Source organism: Oreochromis aureus, linkage group 7 (assembly GCF_013358895.1).
Source record: "Oreochromis aureus strain Israel breed Guangdong linkage group 7, ZZ_aureus, whole genome shotgun sequence".
NCBI lineage: Eukaryota > Metazoa > Chordata > Actinopteri > Cichliformes > Cichlidae > Oreochromis > Oreochromis aureus.
Window position 1 is genome coordinate 63,068,617 of NC_052948.1, and position 16,391 is coordinate 63,085,007.

The 16,391-nt window shown below is 42.9% G+C and overlaps 1 protein-coding gene across 3 annotated transcripts in view; it reads left to right on the forward strand.

Annotated features, from left to right (window-relative positions):
- Positions 1-16,391, forward strand: part of LOC116324943 (solute carrier family 13 member 1-like) — a 28,089-nt gene that overhangs the window by 6,820 nt on the left and 4,878 nt on the right. For all 3 annotated transcript variants that reach the window (XM_039614372.1, XM_039614373.1, XM_039614371.1), the window contains 10 exons: positions 763-891; positions 1,321-1,457; positions 1,566-1,732; positions 1,987-2,026; positions 2,143-2,224; positions 2,342-2,508; positions 3,168-3,287; positions 10,633-10,731; positions 11,637-11,738; positions 15,110-15,201. In XM_039614372.1, the coding sequence (XP_039470306.1) occupies positions 763-891; positions 1,321-1,457; positions 1,566-1,732; positions 1,987-2,026; positions 2,143-2,224; positions 2,342-2,508; positions 3,168-3,287; positions 10,633-10,731; positions 11,637-11,738; positions 15,110-15,201 (1,135 nt within the window). The remainder of the gene's footprint in view (positions 1-762; positions 892-1,320; positions 1,458-1,565; positions 1,733-1,986; positions 2,027-2,142; positions 2,225-2,341; positions 2,509-3,167; positions 3,288-10,632; positions 10,732-11,636; positions 11,739-15,109; positions 15,202-16,391) is intronic.

Here is a 16,391-nt window from a genome sequence, read left to right on the forward strand (position 1 = left end):
GTGGTGGAAATGTTCATGCAGATCCACAACCGGATGGTTCAAAAAAGAAAAGAAAAAAAGAAAAATCAGTAAAAAAAAAAAATAAAAAAATCTTAAAACGCATATCTGGTTGTGTCTGGTTAATTTCAGTAAATATGTGGATTCCTTACTTTGCTTTGAATTTTCAACTGCAAAAGCAAAGATAATAGAAAGATAATCGCTGGAATGAAGGTTAAATTAGACAATGCTTCAGTCCAAATAACTACCTGAAGGTGTTTGAAGGTAGCTGCTGAATGACGAGAGAGACTCTGGCTTAGTGGACGAGCTGCTGCATCTAATTTTTGCATTCCGTTTATTTAAAAATGACCTTTAGCTATAATTACAGTCATCGATGTGTGTGTGTGTGTGTTCCTGTCTAGCTATCTTTGTAAGGACCGAAATCTGCATTCTACTATACTTCTGAGAACCAACAGTCGCTTGTGAGGACACACACGCCGGTCCTCACAAGTTTGAAGGCCTTTTTGACACTCAAAATGTGGTTTTAGTGTCAGGGTTACAATTAGATTATGGTTAGGTTTAGGATAAGGGTCAGGGTTAGTTAACTGTTAGGGTTAGCGTAAGGGGCTAGGGAAACCTAGCTGAACAGGCTTGTGTGTGTGTGTGTGTGTGTGTGTGTGTGTGTGTGTGTGTGTGTGTGTGTGTGTGTGTGTGTGTGTGTGTGTGTGTGTGTGTGTGTGTGTGTGTGTGTGTGTGTGTAATCGTGTTTTCCCTGTATCCCTGTAGGAGGCAGAATGTGGCTTTGTGTTGTTGCTGATGGCGATATACTGGATAACAGAGGTGATTCCACTGTCCATGACCGCCATGCTCCCCGCCATCCTCTTCCCCCTGTGTGGCATCATGTCGTCCTCCAATGTGAGTCAATCAGAGTTAGCGAGGACAAAATGTTCTTTATCTTAAGGATTGTTATTCTTTATGAATGCACAGCAGCACATGTGCTGCTTGTGTGCCTACGTGTGGAAAAAGAAGCACTGACTTCAACATGAAATGTTTCTTTTTTTTTTGACAAATAAAAAAGAGCCCTCTTTTCCTAATTTCTTGCTCTGTATGATGTACAGCTCAGAACAATTCTTTGTACTGATCCAATTATTTAATATTTTCCAGTGAATCTGTGTGTTTTTTAAAGCTGTATTTTTAATTGGTTTATCTGTTACTTTTTAACTCCCTGTATAATGTTTTCTTTGGCCACAAACTCAAATTTGAAAATGGGCTTAAATTTTAACTTTTCTTCCTCAATTACCCTGTAGATGCACTCTCTGTTCTAAAATCCCTTTTCTCCTCTAGGTGGCAAAGGAGTATTTTAATAACTTCCACTTCCTGCTTGTGGGTGTTATCTGCCTCGCCACGTCCATCGAGAAGTGGGGCCTCCACCGCAGAGTCGCCCTGAGGCTCGTCACCTTGGTGGGGGTCAACCCTGCTTGGTGAGCATCTTCTTTCTCTGCTGTTGGATTTAAATTTTGTATTTTTCTTTGAGATATAAGTGTGAAAGCTCCCTTGTTCCTTTTCGAAAACACTGCTGTCTCCTTCAGGTTGATGCTTGGATTCATGTCCGGCTGTGCCTTCCTCTCAATGTGGGTCCAAAACACATCAGCGGTTACCATGGTGATGCCCATCGTAGATGCTGTTCTCAAACAGATTCTAAAGGCGAATGAAGAGGGATACTCTGGTGAAGACAACCCTACCCTGGAGCTGGACGGTACCTGCACAGACAGTATACTTTATAAAAGCACAAAATATAATTAAAAGTGCGAGATAGCTGTGTGTTTTTGAGCTTATAGCCAAGGCAATCCAAGCCAACCTTATTTATAAAGCTATTTTAAAACCATTGAGCACTGACCAAATTGCTGCGTGTAATTAATAGAATAAAAATATAAGTACTAAAAACAAAATACATATTGAAAAAAGTAGCATAGAACTTGTGACCCTGACTATAATCTGTCATTTTTTCAGAAATCAACAACTGTACTGCAAAAAATAAAGAAACTCTGAGGTATGTAAAGCATGGGGATTCACTGCTGCCCTCTCTGTATCTCTGGGTTCAGGGTGTTCTAAGTTTTTGTTTCTGACGTGCTTGAAGAGCAATTGAATCCCTTATTCCTCTCTCAGTGACAGCACACAGCCAGATGTCCCCACAGAAACCTTCACTTCTGTTCAAATACCAGCAGAGTCACAGCCTGCAGCAGACGAGGTGCAAAAAAGCACCAAACAAACACAGAATAAAATTATTCTTTTGATATTTTTCCAGTGCTCATACATGTTCTGCTACTCCCACTAAATCTGCTTCTCTCTCCATTTTGCCTTACAGGCTGCAGAGAACGTACCCACGGCCTCCCACAGGGACACAGGATGTCGACAGGGCCAGATGCTATGCAAAGCCATGTGCATCGGCATCGCCTACTCCTCCAACATTGGCGGCATCACCACGCTGCCCGGAACCTCTCCTAACCTCATATTCGCTGAGCACCTCAACCGGTGAGTGTCTCACAAGTAGGGATAGGAACTCATAAAAATTTATCGATTCTCATTGGCTGCACTTTGAGAGTCACCATCACAAGGCAGGACATCAAAGACATTACGTTCATGCAAATGAATTGCACGCTGTGTGGTCAAATGTTTGCTCATGCTGGAGGTATATCCCCTCTGTGTTGTAATGAAGTTTTACTCAGGATTGTTATTCAAAAAAATTAATGTTTTACTGTTAATACACAGAACACAGCTAAAATTAATCCAGTATGTTACTTAATTACTCCACAGAAAAAATAACTTGTTTTCTCTACTCATTACTTTCAAGTTTCTCTGTAAAATTACTTGAAAATATTGTCTCATAATTACCATTTAACATAAGAAACCTCAAATTACAGCCCGACACACCAACACAAATCCCTACCTAATGAAAACACACATACTATCTTTCTTTTAGTCTTCAGGTAGGAACATAAAGTCGATAAAAAACAGCACAAAGAGACTTTAAAGTGATTCTACTTTAGAAAACTGAACAGGTACAAATGAAGGCTTGCCGTTTATGTTTGGTTAATTCAGTCTCCTGCACAGCTAGAATGAACTAAATGATTGAAAGACTCCATTAAAAACAATGTTTTTAAATGCTCTCCAAACACTGTCTTTACATTCAGGGTTTACCCAGACTGCAACAGCATCAATTTTGGGAACTGGCTCCTGTTGTGCCTGCCCATCAGTGTTATCATGCTGCTGCTGACATGGTTGTGGCTGTATTGGATCTTCATTGGCTCAGAGTGAGTGTCAGCATATCATCTGCAGAGCCAATCACCTGCTATCAGTGCTGTTCTATTCTGATTACTCTTTGTGCACACTCCATTATTTTTTCTGTTTTATCAGTTTCATCATCCTATTCTGATTTCTTTGCATTGATTAATTAGTGAAAGTATCATCACATCACATTTATGTCTTTATTGTTGTGAAGATTTATTAGAGTTTTGATGATGATGAACCATTTGTTTTCATATTTATGCTTTTGTGCTTTGTTAATAATGCCATCAACAGAGACTACATAAAACAGTGTCATTCAACACGGCTGGGTTGCTCTCGAACTTCAATTCAATTAAATAAAACTTTATTGATCCTGAAGGTTGACCCCGAAGGAAATTGGGTTAAGGCCGCCAACCTTTGCCAGTGCCATCTTACCCTCCCGACCATACATACATTACACAAACATCACATGGGGAACACAGGTCAGAGAGGCATACAATGGAAAATGCACAACATGAGGAAAGACGAAGAGAAAAAAGAACTCCCCCCAGACTGAGCTCCAACAGGGAGATCAGTTTGAGAACAGAAAAAAACACCTCAGCACATGAATCATCACATCTCACAACACAGAAGACATAAGCTTTGAAGGCGTTTGGAGGGGGTGGGGGGGTGAGTGTAGGTCTGTGACAGTGTACATGTGTATGTGTGCGTGTGTGTTCCGTGTTCAACCGAGAGAAAGTGTCTCTTCACCCGGTTAAGCAAAAGTCAACAATCTTCGATCAGCGCGGATGGCCTTGAAGGAGGGACAAAGAGTTCTGACAACAATCCTGTTATCATGGAAGAATTTTTGTTGTTCCAGTCAGCTTCCACCTTGGCAGGCCTTCAGCTGGTACCAGTGGGATAGCCCCATGAGTGAAGATGGTGAATGTTTAGGTTTAGTGCGAACAACTGCCTCCATTTTTACAGTTGGTCTAATGTCCATCACTGGTCACCAATTCTCTCAATTCCCATTGTTCTTCTCCAAGATGTTATCCATATTGCAGAACCATGAGCTTCTCCAAGATCTTATCCATATTGCATTCAAAACACAGTCTGAGTACTCACAGCCCTGCCAATCATCTATCATGTCGGCCAGCCTTATGGGATTTTGAACAGCTGTTGCTGCTTCTTGTACTTCGATCGTGGCTCAAGATTTGGGAGTTCGCCTTGAAATCGGAAGGTTGCCGATTCGAGCCCCGACTTGGACAGTCTCGGTCGTTGTGTCCTTGGGCAAGACACTTCACCTGTTGCCTACTGTCAGAGGGCCCAGTGGCACCAGTGTTCGGCAGCCTCACCTCTGTCAGTGCTCCCCAGGGTGGCTGTGGCTACAATGTAGCTTGCCATCACCAGTGTGTGTGAATGTGTGGATGACTGGATGTGTAAAGCGCTTTGGGGTCCTTAGGGACTAGTAAAGCGCTATACAAATACATTTACCATTTACCATTTTACTTCGATAAGCCAGGTCCGAGCCAGCTCCAATCAGCCAGAACTCTGTTATCATGGTTCCGAATTGGTAGTTCTCATTCAATGTCCTCCATCGAGAGTGTCGCCAGACACATGACACAACCGACCATCGAGTATCCAGCAGCAAATGTCTCCGCAGGACAATCGGGCTCTCCCAAGCCCAGGAAGGTGTCAATTCCGTTGCGGGACCAGTTGATCAAATCCATAATTCTTTAGGTTTTAGAGAACAAGACTGAGAAACTCTTTGACGGTTAGAAAGCGAGACTATACAAAATACATGAGAAGCCAAGCAGGAAAGATAAGGGAGAGGGAGAAGGAGAAAAGTGCGACCGCCTCCGTCAAGAGCCAAGTCAAGAGTTGAAGTTATTTAAAAAGGAACTAAAGAACATAAATGCTGTTTGACAGTTTTAATTATGTTTTGTGGGCCTATTTAAAGCAGCTTAAATGTGCTGCATTCATGTTTTTTATTCTAAAGGTTTACTGTTGGCCAGTTCACCACACACCTACAGGTAGCTGGTGAAGCGGCTGGAAGATCAGCTAAACTTTTAACTGAACTTTTAAAATACAACGCATATACTGTAGTACCCTTTAAACAGAGCCAAAAACCACCCCCATAAAAACACTCGAAACCATCAATCCATCCATCCATCCTTACATCCATCCATCTTCCAGTAATCCGGGGCCGGGTCACGGGGGCAGCAGCCTAAGCAGAGAAGCCCAGAATTCCCTCTGCCTGGACACCACCTCCAGCTTGTCTGGGGAACACCAAGGCGTTCCCAGGCCCGCCGAGAGATATATTCTCTCCAGCATGTCCTGGGTCTGCCCCATTGCCTCCTCATGGTGGGACATGCCCGGAACACCTCACCCACAAGGCGCCCAGGAGGCATCCTTATCAGATGCCCGAACCACCTTGACTGGCTCCTTTCGATGTGTAGAAGCAGCAGCTCTAATCTGAACCCCACTCAGATGGCTGGACTTCTCAGCCCATCTCTAAGGAAAAGGCCAGCTACCCTTCATAGGAAGCCCATTTCCATCACTCGGATCAGCAATCTCGTCCTTTCCGTCACTATCAACAGCTCGTGACCATAGGTGGAACTAGAGACGTCGATTGACTGGTAAAATGAGAGCTTCACTTTTAATCTCAGCTCTCTCTTCACCACGACGGACCGGTACAGCGTCCGCATCACTGCAGCCACAGCACCAATCCATCTGTCGATCGCCCTCTCCCTTCTCTTGTCACTTGTAAACGAGATCCAGAGATGTTCTCAGTCGAAGTCAGTAGCGGGGGGGGGGATGACTGAAAGATTTATTTGGCTGTGTTTTGAGCTTTGTTCAAAAAACAATGACTTCATATAGGAAAAAAATATATATCACATATGCAGGACACCTTAAACTAGTTTTTTAATTAAGCAGCAAAGCAGAACAAAACCAGGGCTGTATCAAGACACGCCGACTAAACCCCAATTCAACCAGACCCAGAACCGATCTGGATTTAAAACAGGACTACAACAGTTCAAAATCAGGACTACTGAGGACTTAACCAAAAAAGAACCAGAATCAAAACTAGATGATAGTAGCACTAAAAATCATCATAGACCTGCACTACACTTATTTTTTAATTCTACCAAAGTCCACTATTTAGATTCAGAAAAGTTTAGATAATTATTTAGCCTTGTTGTGCAAACAAGCCTGCATAACTTAATAAATACAGAATTTGAAAAGTAACAAATGTTATCTAAAAAGATACACTAGGTACTAGATACATGTTCTGATGAGTTTTGGCAAATAACCATTTGACTAACATGTCTGTCTCACCTGCTCTTGTTCCATCTCTGTTCTGTCCTCACTCTCTCTCTCCCTCTCTGTTCCTCTCTCTCCCTCTCTGTTCCTCTCTCTCCCTCTTTGTGCTAACAATCAAGCCAAATACCAACATCATCAAATATACAGTTGAAACCAGATATTTACATACTCTTCAGATAAAAACACAAACACTTTTTTAATTTTAACATCAAATCAGACTAAATCTTTATTATTTTTTTAGATTGATAAATATAAACATATTTGTTAAATTTAAGAGTAAAGAGAGAAACTATCTGTATTTCCTAATTGCAAATGGCACCCAAATTGTATTCAAAGTTGAGCCACACTTATGGAGCTCCACAATTCTTTTCCTGGTCTTTTGGTTGACATCTCTTGATTTTCCCATGTCAAAGAAACAGGCTCTGTGTTTTGGGGGTGCCTTATATTGATCCACAGGTGTGCCACCAATTTACTCACATGGACTATACTAACCTATCAGAAGCTTCTTAAGCTCAGAATGAAATCGTCTGGAATTTTCTTATTAATTAACAATAAACTGTATATGTACTCCTAAATTTGATGAAAGTGCTAAAACAATAGACAGCTTTCTCTCTCTTTATTCTGACATTTCACTAATTCAAAAGATATTTCAATATTTATTTATCTGAAACAAAACAAGTTTACTCTAAATTCATGTTTAACAGTAAAAAAAAAATGTTTTTATGTTTTCTCCATAAAGTGTATGTAAATATCTGGTTTCAACTGTGAATATACTGCTGTGTATTGAAATTCCTCTTGTTTTGCATAGAAATATACTGACCAACATACAAAGCATAATATATAAAATAACATCTACCTGAGTTTTTTCTTTGAAAGAAGCTCCTTATGTCCATTGTTGTGTTCATCAGTACATAACTGAAAGTTTAGAGTGCTTTATTTAGCCGTGGAGGGTAACAACTGAAAATATGAAATAAACACACATGTAAGCTAAGACTCTCTAAAAAAAACAGCATTGTTGTTCGGCTTTTCATTTCACCATTTGTTGATTCACTCGAAGAGCAAGTAACGTAATATGGGTCAGGTGATCAGTTTGATATCAATCTTTTGTGATACACCGTCATATTTACATTATTTGTACAGTACGAATGATTTGCTTTGGTACCTGGTCAAACTTAAGCTCTCCTCTGTCTGCACTTCTCCAGCAGCAAACTTGCAGGCAGCAGCTTCTCCCCCCTCGCTCACAGGCGTAAGTGCTGTCCTCAGTTGTCTAGTGCCTGAGCTCAGATCATACCAAAATCAGGGGGAATTTACGACTGTGCGCTATGCGCTTCGAATATTGTGTGTAGTGTTTGTTTAATACAGTTGTCAGTCAGGCATCTAACTATGAAACAAATTACACTCCAAAAGACCCCGGGCTTCTGAAAAAATGACCTGGGCTTAAGCCCAGTAAGCCACCCCCCCGCTCCGCCGATGGTTGATTCCAAATCTCCCGACCACTATGTCTATCTGAGATAGCAAGACCGAGACAGCGAGACCAAGACAAGACCAAAGGATCTGAGACTAAGACAAGACCAAGACCACGTAAAAGTGGGCTCGAGACTGGGCTCGAGACCAAGACCGGTCTCGAGACATCCAACTCTATCTGTCGGTCCTATCAACTGCCTCCGAAGTCCCACAAGCTAAACAACCCAGATTGACCTCCTTCTTCAGCTTTGTGGCTCCCTTCACCTCTGGTGTCCAACATTTGGTTTGGCGTTTAACGACACGACAGGCACTAACCATCTTGTGGCTGCAGCTCAATGCAGCAGCTTTGGCAACTGAGGTGCTGAACATGGTCCATTAGGCCTCAATGTCACCATTCACCTTCTGAATGCTGTTGAAGCTCTGCCGGAGGTGTGCGTTGAAGATCTCGCAGACCTCTGGCCTCTGCCAGGTGTTCCCAGCACAAATTCAATATACGTTTGGGTGCGCCAGGTGTGTCCAGCATTCTCCCCTGCCACCTGATCCAACTCACCACCCAGTGGTGATCAGTTGACAGCTCAGCCCCTCTCTTTACCCAAGTGTCCAGAACATATGGCCGCAGGTCTGGTGACATGATTATAAAATCGATCATTGACTTGCAGACTAGGGTGTCCTGGCGTCACCTGCATGTATGGACACTCTTATGTTTGAACAGGTCTCACTAACGTTGCCCACATGAGCGTTGAAGTCTCCCAGTAGGACAACAGAGTCCCCAGGTGAAGTACCTTCAAGCACCCCACCCAGGGACTCCAAGAAGGCTGGGTAGTCTGAACCGTCAGTCGGCACATAAGACAACAATCAGGAGGACCTGTTCACTGACCCGAAGGCACAGGGAACAAACCCACCCGTCTACCGGGAGAAACCCCAAAGTACAGGCAGCAAGCCGAGGGGATAATAGGATACCCACCGCAGCATGCATGCCATGGGAGACCCTACCAGGGGATAAGGTAACGATTTGCAGAGGGGACACTCCAAACCATCCTCCAAAAGTCTGCAATATTTCCCCAAAAGTGTGTTATTTGCATTTGCAGTCATTGATACTTAAGAAATATGGCAGTAGTCATACTTCAGGAAATAACAGAGCAGATGACAGCAGGAAGAACAGAAAAAGGAAGAGCAGGGATGGAGGTGAATTTTAAAGCCCTCTGCAGTTCTGTAGCAAACTGTGGGGGTAAAGTATCTTTAATAGTTCACTATATTAGATGTGATGAAAGGTTGAACCATCAGCTGATGTTTGCTGCCAGTGAGATGAGATTATAATATAATGTAAAGAGGGTCCCAATGCCGAGGTGGTCCTTCTTCAATAAATATTTGGAGATTGTGTGGAGGAAGAACTCCTTATTAACAGGAAGAAACCTCCAATAAAACCAGGCCCAGGGAGGGGGCTTTTATTGTGATTGCACAACTTTCCCCTCCTGAAGACAGATCAGTTTTGTATCTTTTGCATTCCGATTCCTGGGCATTAAAATTCCCACGATAAAGACGTAACTCAGAGGCGTCAATTTTTTTGCCAAAATACTCACAGGGGGCCTTGCTTGACCTCTACATCATCTCAGCTTGCTGCTAATCAAATGTCTCCACTGTCAGGCTCCCACTGCAACTCCATGCTGTTTGCCCCTAACTTCAGGTCTTCTTCATCACTGCATTTCCATGCTCCGGCTGAAGTACAGTGACTACTTACTGGCGCGCACACTATGTTGCTGCTTGCCTTCTTCGGGTTTCTACGCTGTTCAGAATTGACCTCCTTATCGACAAAATTCCATCGGGATCTTCATCCCTGCTTAAGCGACCGCCACCCAGTCTCCGAAAACTGCCTCGTCTTTTTCCTCAAACAAAGCAAAACCAACCAACTGTGCAGCCGCTTTTTGATATTTTACTTCAAAATAAACTCACCTTTAAGCCCCTTTGAATTGCTGACCCATTACCTCTACCTCAGAAAATCCCAGCATACCTTACCTTCAGACCTTCAGTTCATCAACAAATCCAGCCACATCCCACCAGATCATGGTTTCTTTCACATTTTTGGCAAGTTCTCTGGTCGTCCAGGATTTCTCCTAATCTCTTCTTTGGCCATTCCTTCCGCATTGGTGCAGCAACTTATGCCTCCTGCAAAGGAATTCCGGACCACTTAAACAAGCTCACAGTCCAATGGTCATCACAAGCCTATCAGTTATACATTCGCAACAATCTCCAAGACCGTCGCAATGCCTAATCTTCGCTTCTGCTAGAGGATGCCTTCTTTGGGGATCTGCCCCACCCAAGAGCTGCTGCCAGCCCCCTCCAAAGCCCTCCCCAAACCACAGCATCAGTCCACAGTCTCTCATCCATCATCGTTCATCGTAACTGAGGATGTGGTCCCAGCTAGTTAAAGTAAAATTCAGACGTACTAAGTATTTGAATAACTTGGTTATAATTTATATATTTTCACAACCATGTAAATATATAGTTATTTCTTCATTGTCTATCTGTGCTTTTAACCAAACACAGTCAGTCATTAAATTCATTGTGGGCACTTCCTCTCTCTCTCTCTCTTTCTCTCTTACGCAGCTTCAAGTTCCTGTGGCAGTGTCGGGGAGAGCAGTCTGAGAGAGAGAGGGCAGTGAAAAAGGTGCTGGAAGACGAGTACAAGAAGCTGGGAGCCATTAGGTGATCTCTCATTCGTTCATTTACACACTCGTTTATTTTTCAAAGTAATCAGTTTGATCATTTATTCATTCATGTGTGATCATTACTGCTGTCAGGCATTAATATGTCCATTTATCTATTCATCCATTCACTGACCTCAAATATTAGAAACAGGCAGTTAAATGGTCATTCATCAGTGTTTTCATTGTTCTGAATTAAAAAAAAACATAAAAATTGAACTATATATGTTTTGTCTAAAACACTTATATTAATACACATGTTAAAAATTTTATTTATTAGTCCTTTATTTATCCAGGTAAAAAATCTCATTGAGATTAGAAATCTCATTTCCAAGAGAGACCTGGCAAAAATCATCAGAATATAAATGTTTACCCCCTTTTCTTACCGCTTATTTGGACTTTTATTGGGAAAACCAGCCTAATCCGGGTCTCCAGAAGGTTGCCTGAAGCGTTCTTCCGTAGAACAACCTTCACAGCAAAGTTTTTATTTGCTTTTTTGGACAGACAGGTCATGATTTCTACAAAGAGAGATTACTTTTGCATTTTTCATTGTTTTTCTTTTCATTTTGGGGATTAATTCAGAATGGTTTTATATTCATGAGAGAGCAGACATTTATCTCACAAACTGACCAACTCAGGCCAAATGAGATGGATAAAGAGGTCTATAGACCGGATGTTTGGTGAACTGTCTCTCTGTCAGCACATATATAACTTACAATATAACTCTTTTAAAGAGCTATATTTTCATTCATGAATTTATTTAATTATACAGAGGGTTTTACATTACCTTAGATTGCCAGTTTTCATGCATTGCCATCATTCATTTACTTGTTGATCAGTTATTGACAGAAAGACATTCCTATTATAATTTATGCATTCACACATTCATTCATTCCCTCTCTCCAGTTCTCAGGAGATCTTCACTGGGGTGGTTTTTGTGGTGATGGTTTTGTTGTGGTTGACCAGATCTCCAGGTTTTATACCCGGCTGGGCTTCCCTCTTCCCTCAGTGAGTCACAACCTTCTTTTATTTTTTGGGGAAATTATTCAGACTTATTTCCAAACCGAAGTCCTCGTATGCGCCCCTGATAGATTTCTATCGCAGATAGTGAAAGCCCTTGGTCCTCTCTCACTCTCTGTTAAATCCTCTATCAGGAATTTAGGTGTCACCTTTGACTCGAGTCTTACATTGGATGGGCATGTTAAATCTCTGGTTCAGTCTTGTTTTTATCATTTAAGAAATGTGGCTAAGTTAGGCCCGATTTTATCTCACTCTGAACTGGAGATTGCTATACATGCATTTATTTCGTCACGCTTGGATTATTGTAATTCGCTGTTTATGTGTCTAAGCAAAGGTTCTCTGGATCGTCTGCAGGTTGTGCAAAACGCTGCAGCTAGGCTTTTGACAAGATCCTCCAAGTACTCACATGTGACACCGTTGTTATCTCAGCTACACTGGCTTCCTGTTAAATTTAGAGTCGATTTTAAGATTCTGGTCTTGACCTACAGAGCTGTGCATGGACTGGCACCTGCCTAGATCTTTGATCTGCTACAGCCCTATGTTCCTAGCAGGTCTTTGAGGTCATCTGATCAGGGCTTACTTGCTATAAAAAATACTAAGAGGAGGACTAAGGGTGATAGAGCTTTTGCCAATGTGGCCCCTAGACTGTGGAACTATCTCCCCCAAGCATTAAGAACTGTGGACTCAGTAACTGTTTTTAAAAAACAACTCAAAACTTACCTTTTTAAAACTGCTTTTGGTGAATTTTTTTGCCTGTTTTATTTTCCCCTTTTAAATCTTTTTATGACTTTTAATCTTATGTGCAGCACTTTGTGATTCTGTCTTGAAAGGTGCTATATAAATAAAAATTTATTATTATTATTATTATTATTACAAGGTGTGATCTTAAAGCCCTCTATTTTTTTTCCATTAAAACAACAACAACCCATAGTTTAATTTTGCCCAGTGTCCTTTGGCAGCACTCCTGTGATAGATCATTCTGTAGAGGTCATAATCTTACTATTTCTTCTGCATCTCTGCCGCTGTGTCAACTCAAACTTGAACTTGAAATGGAGATATGGAAGCTATAATGCCTGCAGGCAATAATATGCACCCTGAATGTTTCAGCTGTATGTTCTCTTCAGGTGTTTCTGGAGAGTAGAGCTCTCCTCCAACAGTCTGATGCTTGAAAATTGGTGCACAACCCCATGAATGTCAAGAAAAAAAATCGTGGTTCAGATGCACATTCGTGTATCTGAATGTGCTGCAGGCTCTCTGCTAAAACTGCTGTCTGTTCAACAGCCAGAACAGGTTTCTCGGGAAAAAAATAAACAGCAGCGCTAAAGCATCCAGAGAGGCTTGTGGAGACAACCTTGAAGCAAACAGACTCTTAAATGTACAGGGTGGGCCATTTATATGGATACACCGTAATAAAATGGGAATGGTTGGTGATATTAAAGTCCTGTTTGTGGCACATTAGTATATGTGAGGGGCAAACTCCTCAAGATGGTGGTGACCACGGTGGCCATTTAGAAGTCGGCCATCTTGGATACAACTTTTGTTTTTCAATAGGAAGAGGGCCATGTGACACATCAAACTTATTGGTAATGTCACAAGAAAAACAATGGTGTGCTTGGTTTCAACGTAACTTTATTCTTTCATGAGTTATTTACAAGTTTCTCTTTGTTCACAGCCATTGACATGTCGAAGAGGTTAACACGTGAGGAGCGGATCGAAATTGTGTTGATATCTGGTGAACGCAGTAACCGGGTCATTGCAGCAGATTTCAATGCAAGACACCCTACGAGACCACCCATCTCCCATGCTACAGTTGGCTAACTGCTTGCTAAGTTTCGTGAAACTGGTTCAGTGTTGGATTTGCCAAAATGTGGACGCAAGAAAACTGTCACTAATGAAGAAACATCAGTGGCTGTCCTAGCTTCATTCAGCAAGAGCCCACAGCGTAGCACTCGCTGCATGTCACTGGAGAGTGGCATTAGTCGAACATCCTTCGGGCGGATATTAGCTACTCACAAATGGCACCCTTACAAACTCCAGCTACTGCAGCATCTCAACGAGGATGACCCAGATCGGCGCACAGAATTTGCAGAATGGGCAAAACAAAAATTGGAACAGGACCCTCAGTTCACACTGAAGATTTTGTTCAGTGATGAGGCAAACTTTTATGTGAATGGTGAAGTTAACAAACAAAACCACTGCTATTGGTCTGACACTAACCCACATTGGATGGATCCCTCCAAGACTGTTGGAACAACAAAAGTGATGGTTTGGTGTGGTATATGGGGTACAACGATAGTGGGTCCATTCTTCATCAATGGAAACCTCAAGGCCACTGGATATTTGAAATTGTTACATGATGATGTGTTTCCCTCTTTATGCACTGAAGCTGGCACGTTCCCTGAGTTTTTCCAGCAAGATGGTGCACCACCACATTATGGGTGCCAGGTCCGAGCATTCCTAGATGAACAGTTTCCTGGAAAGTGGATTGGTCGTCGTGGGCAGGTTGTATGGCCCTAAGGTCTCCCGATCTGACCCCTTAGACTTTTATCTTTGGGGTCATCTGAAGGCAATTGTCTATGGTGTGAAGATACGAGATGTGCAGCACCTGAAACTACGGATACTGGATGCCTGTGCTGGCATTTCTCCTGCGGTGTTGCTATCAGTGTGTGAAGAGTGGGAGAAGAGGGTTGCACTGACAATCCAACACAATGGGCAGCACATTGAACACATTTTATAAGTGGTCAGAAACTTGTAAATAACTCATGAAAGAATAAAGTTACGTTGAAACCAAGCACACCATTGTTTTTCTTGTGACATTACCAATAAGTTTGATGTGTCACATGGCCCTCTTCCTATTGAAAAAACAAAAGTTGTATCCAAGATGGCCGACTTCTAAATGGCCACCATGGTCACCACCCATCTTGAGGAGTTTGCCCCCTCACATATACTAATGTGCCACAAACAGGACTTTAATATCACCAACCATTCCCATTTTATTACGGTGTATCCATATAAATGGCCCACCCTGTAGTATCATTTTGAAAAATTCCACCTCTTCCAAGAGCAATATGAGAAGTCGTACACTGTTAAAAATATGTATTGTTTCCTCTTGTTGTAATGCATGCAAAGAACCAGAGTTACCAGCTGTTTTACGAAATAACTTTTTTAATCAAGAGAAGTTTATCTGGGAGTCAGTTTCAGTAGAAACCAACAGACTTATTGTTGGTTTTGGTCTTTCCACATAGTTTCTTGATAGAATGACAAAGACCAGACCAGATTCTTTGGGAAACACACATATTTATGATTCACTGCAGCAGCAATGAACCATGACCCACCTGATCTCTTTTTCTGTTTTTCAGTAAATCGTACTACATCACAGATGCCACTGTGGCTCTGGTGCTGGGTGTCCTCCTCTTCATCGTACCTGCTAACGGACCGTCCAAAAAATACGGTAAATGTATGGAATGTGGCGTGTTGGTTAGTCAGATGTTGAAGGCTAACACAAGTACTCAAAGGGCACCAGAGCAGGAAATTAGCATAATTGGTTGAGTACTGCCACTGCCTCGAAGAGATTCTGGCAAACCGTCAGGCGTCTCAGGAGGGGAAAGCGGTGCTCTACCTGCACTGTGTATAGTGCTGGCGGAGCGCTGCTGACTTCGACTGAGAAAATTGTCAGGCTGTGGAAGGAATACTTCGAGGACCTCCTTAATCCCACTGACACGTCTTCCGAGGAGGAAGCAGAGTCTGGGGATGAGGGGAATGACCCGCCAATTTCCGGAGGCGAGGTCACTGAGGCAGTTAAACAACTCCTTGGTGGCAGAGCCCCTGGTGTTGATGAGGTCCGCCCCGAGTTCCTGACGGCTCTGGACGTTGTAGGGCTGTCCTGGTTGACACGCCTCTACAATGTTGTGTGGAGATCAGAGGCAGTACCCCTGGACTGGCAGACCGGGGTGGTGGTCCCCATCTTTAAGAAGGGGGACCGGAGGGTGTGTTCCAACTATAGGGGCATCACACTCCTCAGCCTCCCTGGGAAAGTCTACGCCAGGGTGCTGGAAAGGAGAGTTCGTCCACTAGTCGAACCTCGGATACAGGAGGAACAATGCGGTTTTCGTCCTGGTCGCGGAACACTAGACCAGCTCTTTATCTTCTCAAGGATACTTGAGGGTGCATGGGAGTTTGCCCAACCAGTCTACATGTGTTTTGTGGACTTGGAGAAGGCATTCGACCATGTCCCTCGGGGTGTCCTGTGGGAGGTGCTGCGGGAGTATGGGGTGTCTTGCCCATTGCTATACAACCCTATACAACCGTTGCAAGAGCTTGGTTAGCATTGCCGGCAATAAGTCGGACTCGTTCCCGGTGGGTGATGGGCTCCGCCAGGGGTGCCCTTTGTCACTGGTTCTGTTCATAATTTTTATGGACAGGATTTCTAGGCATAGCCAAGTGGCATAGGGCTTTCACTTCGGTGGCCTCAGAATCTCATCTCTGCTTTTCGCGGATGATGTGGTTCTGTTAGCTTCATCGAGTGATGGCCTCCAGCTCGCACTGGAACGGTTCGCAGCCGAGTGTGAAGCAGCGGGAATGAGGATCAGCACCTCCAAATCTGAGGCCATGGTTCTCAGCCGGAAAAGGGTGGAGTGCCCA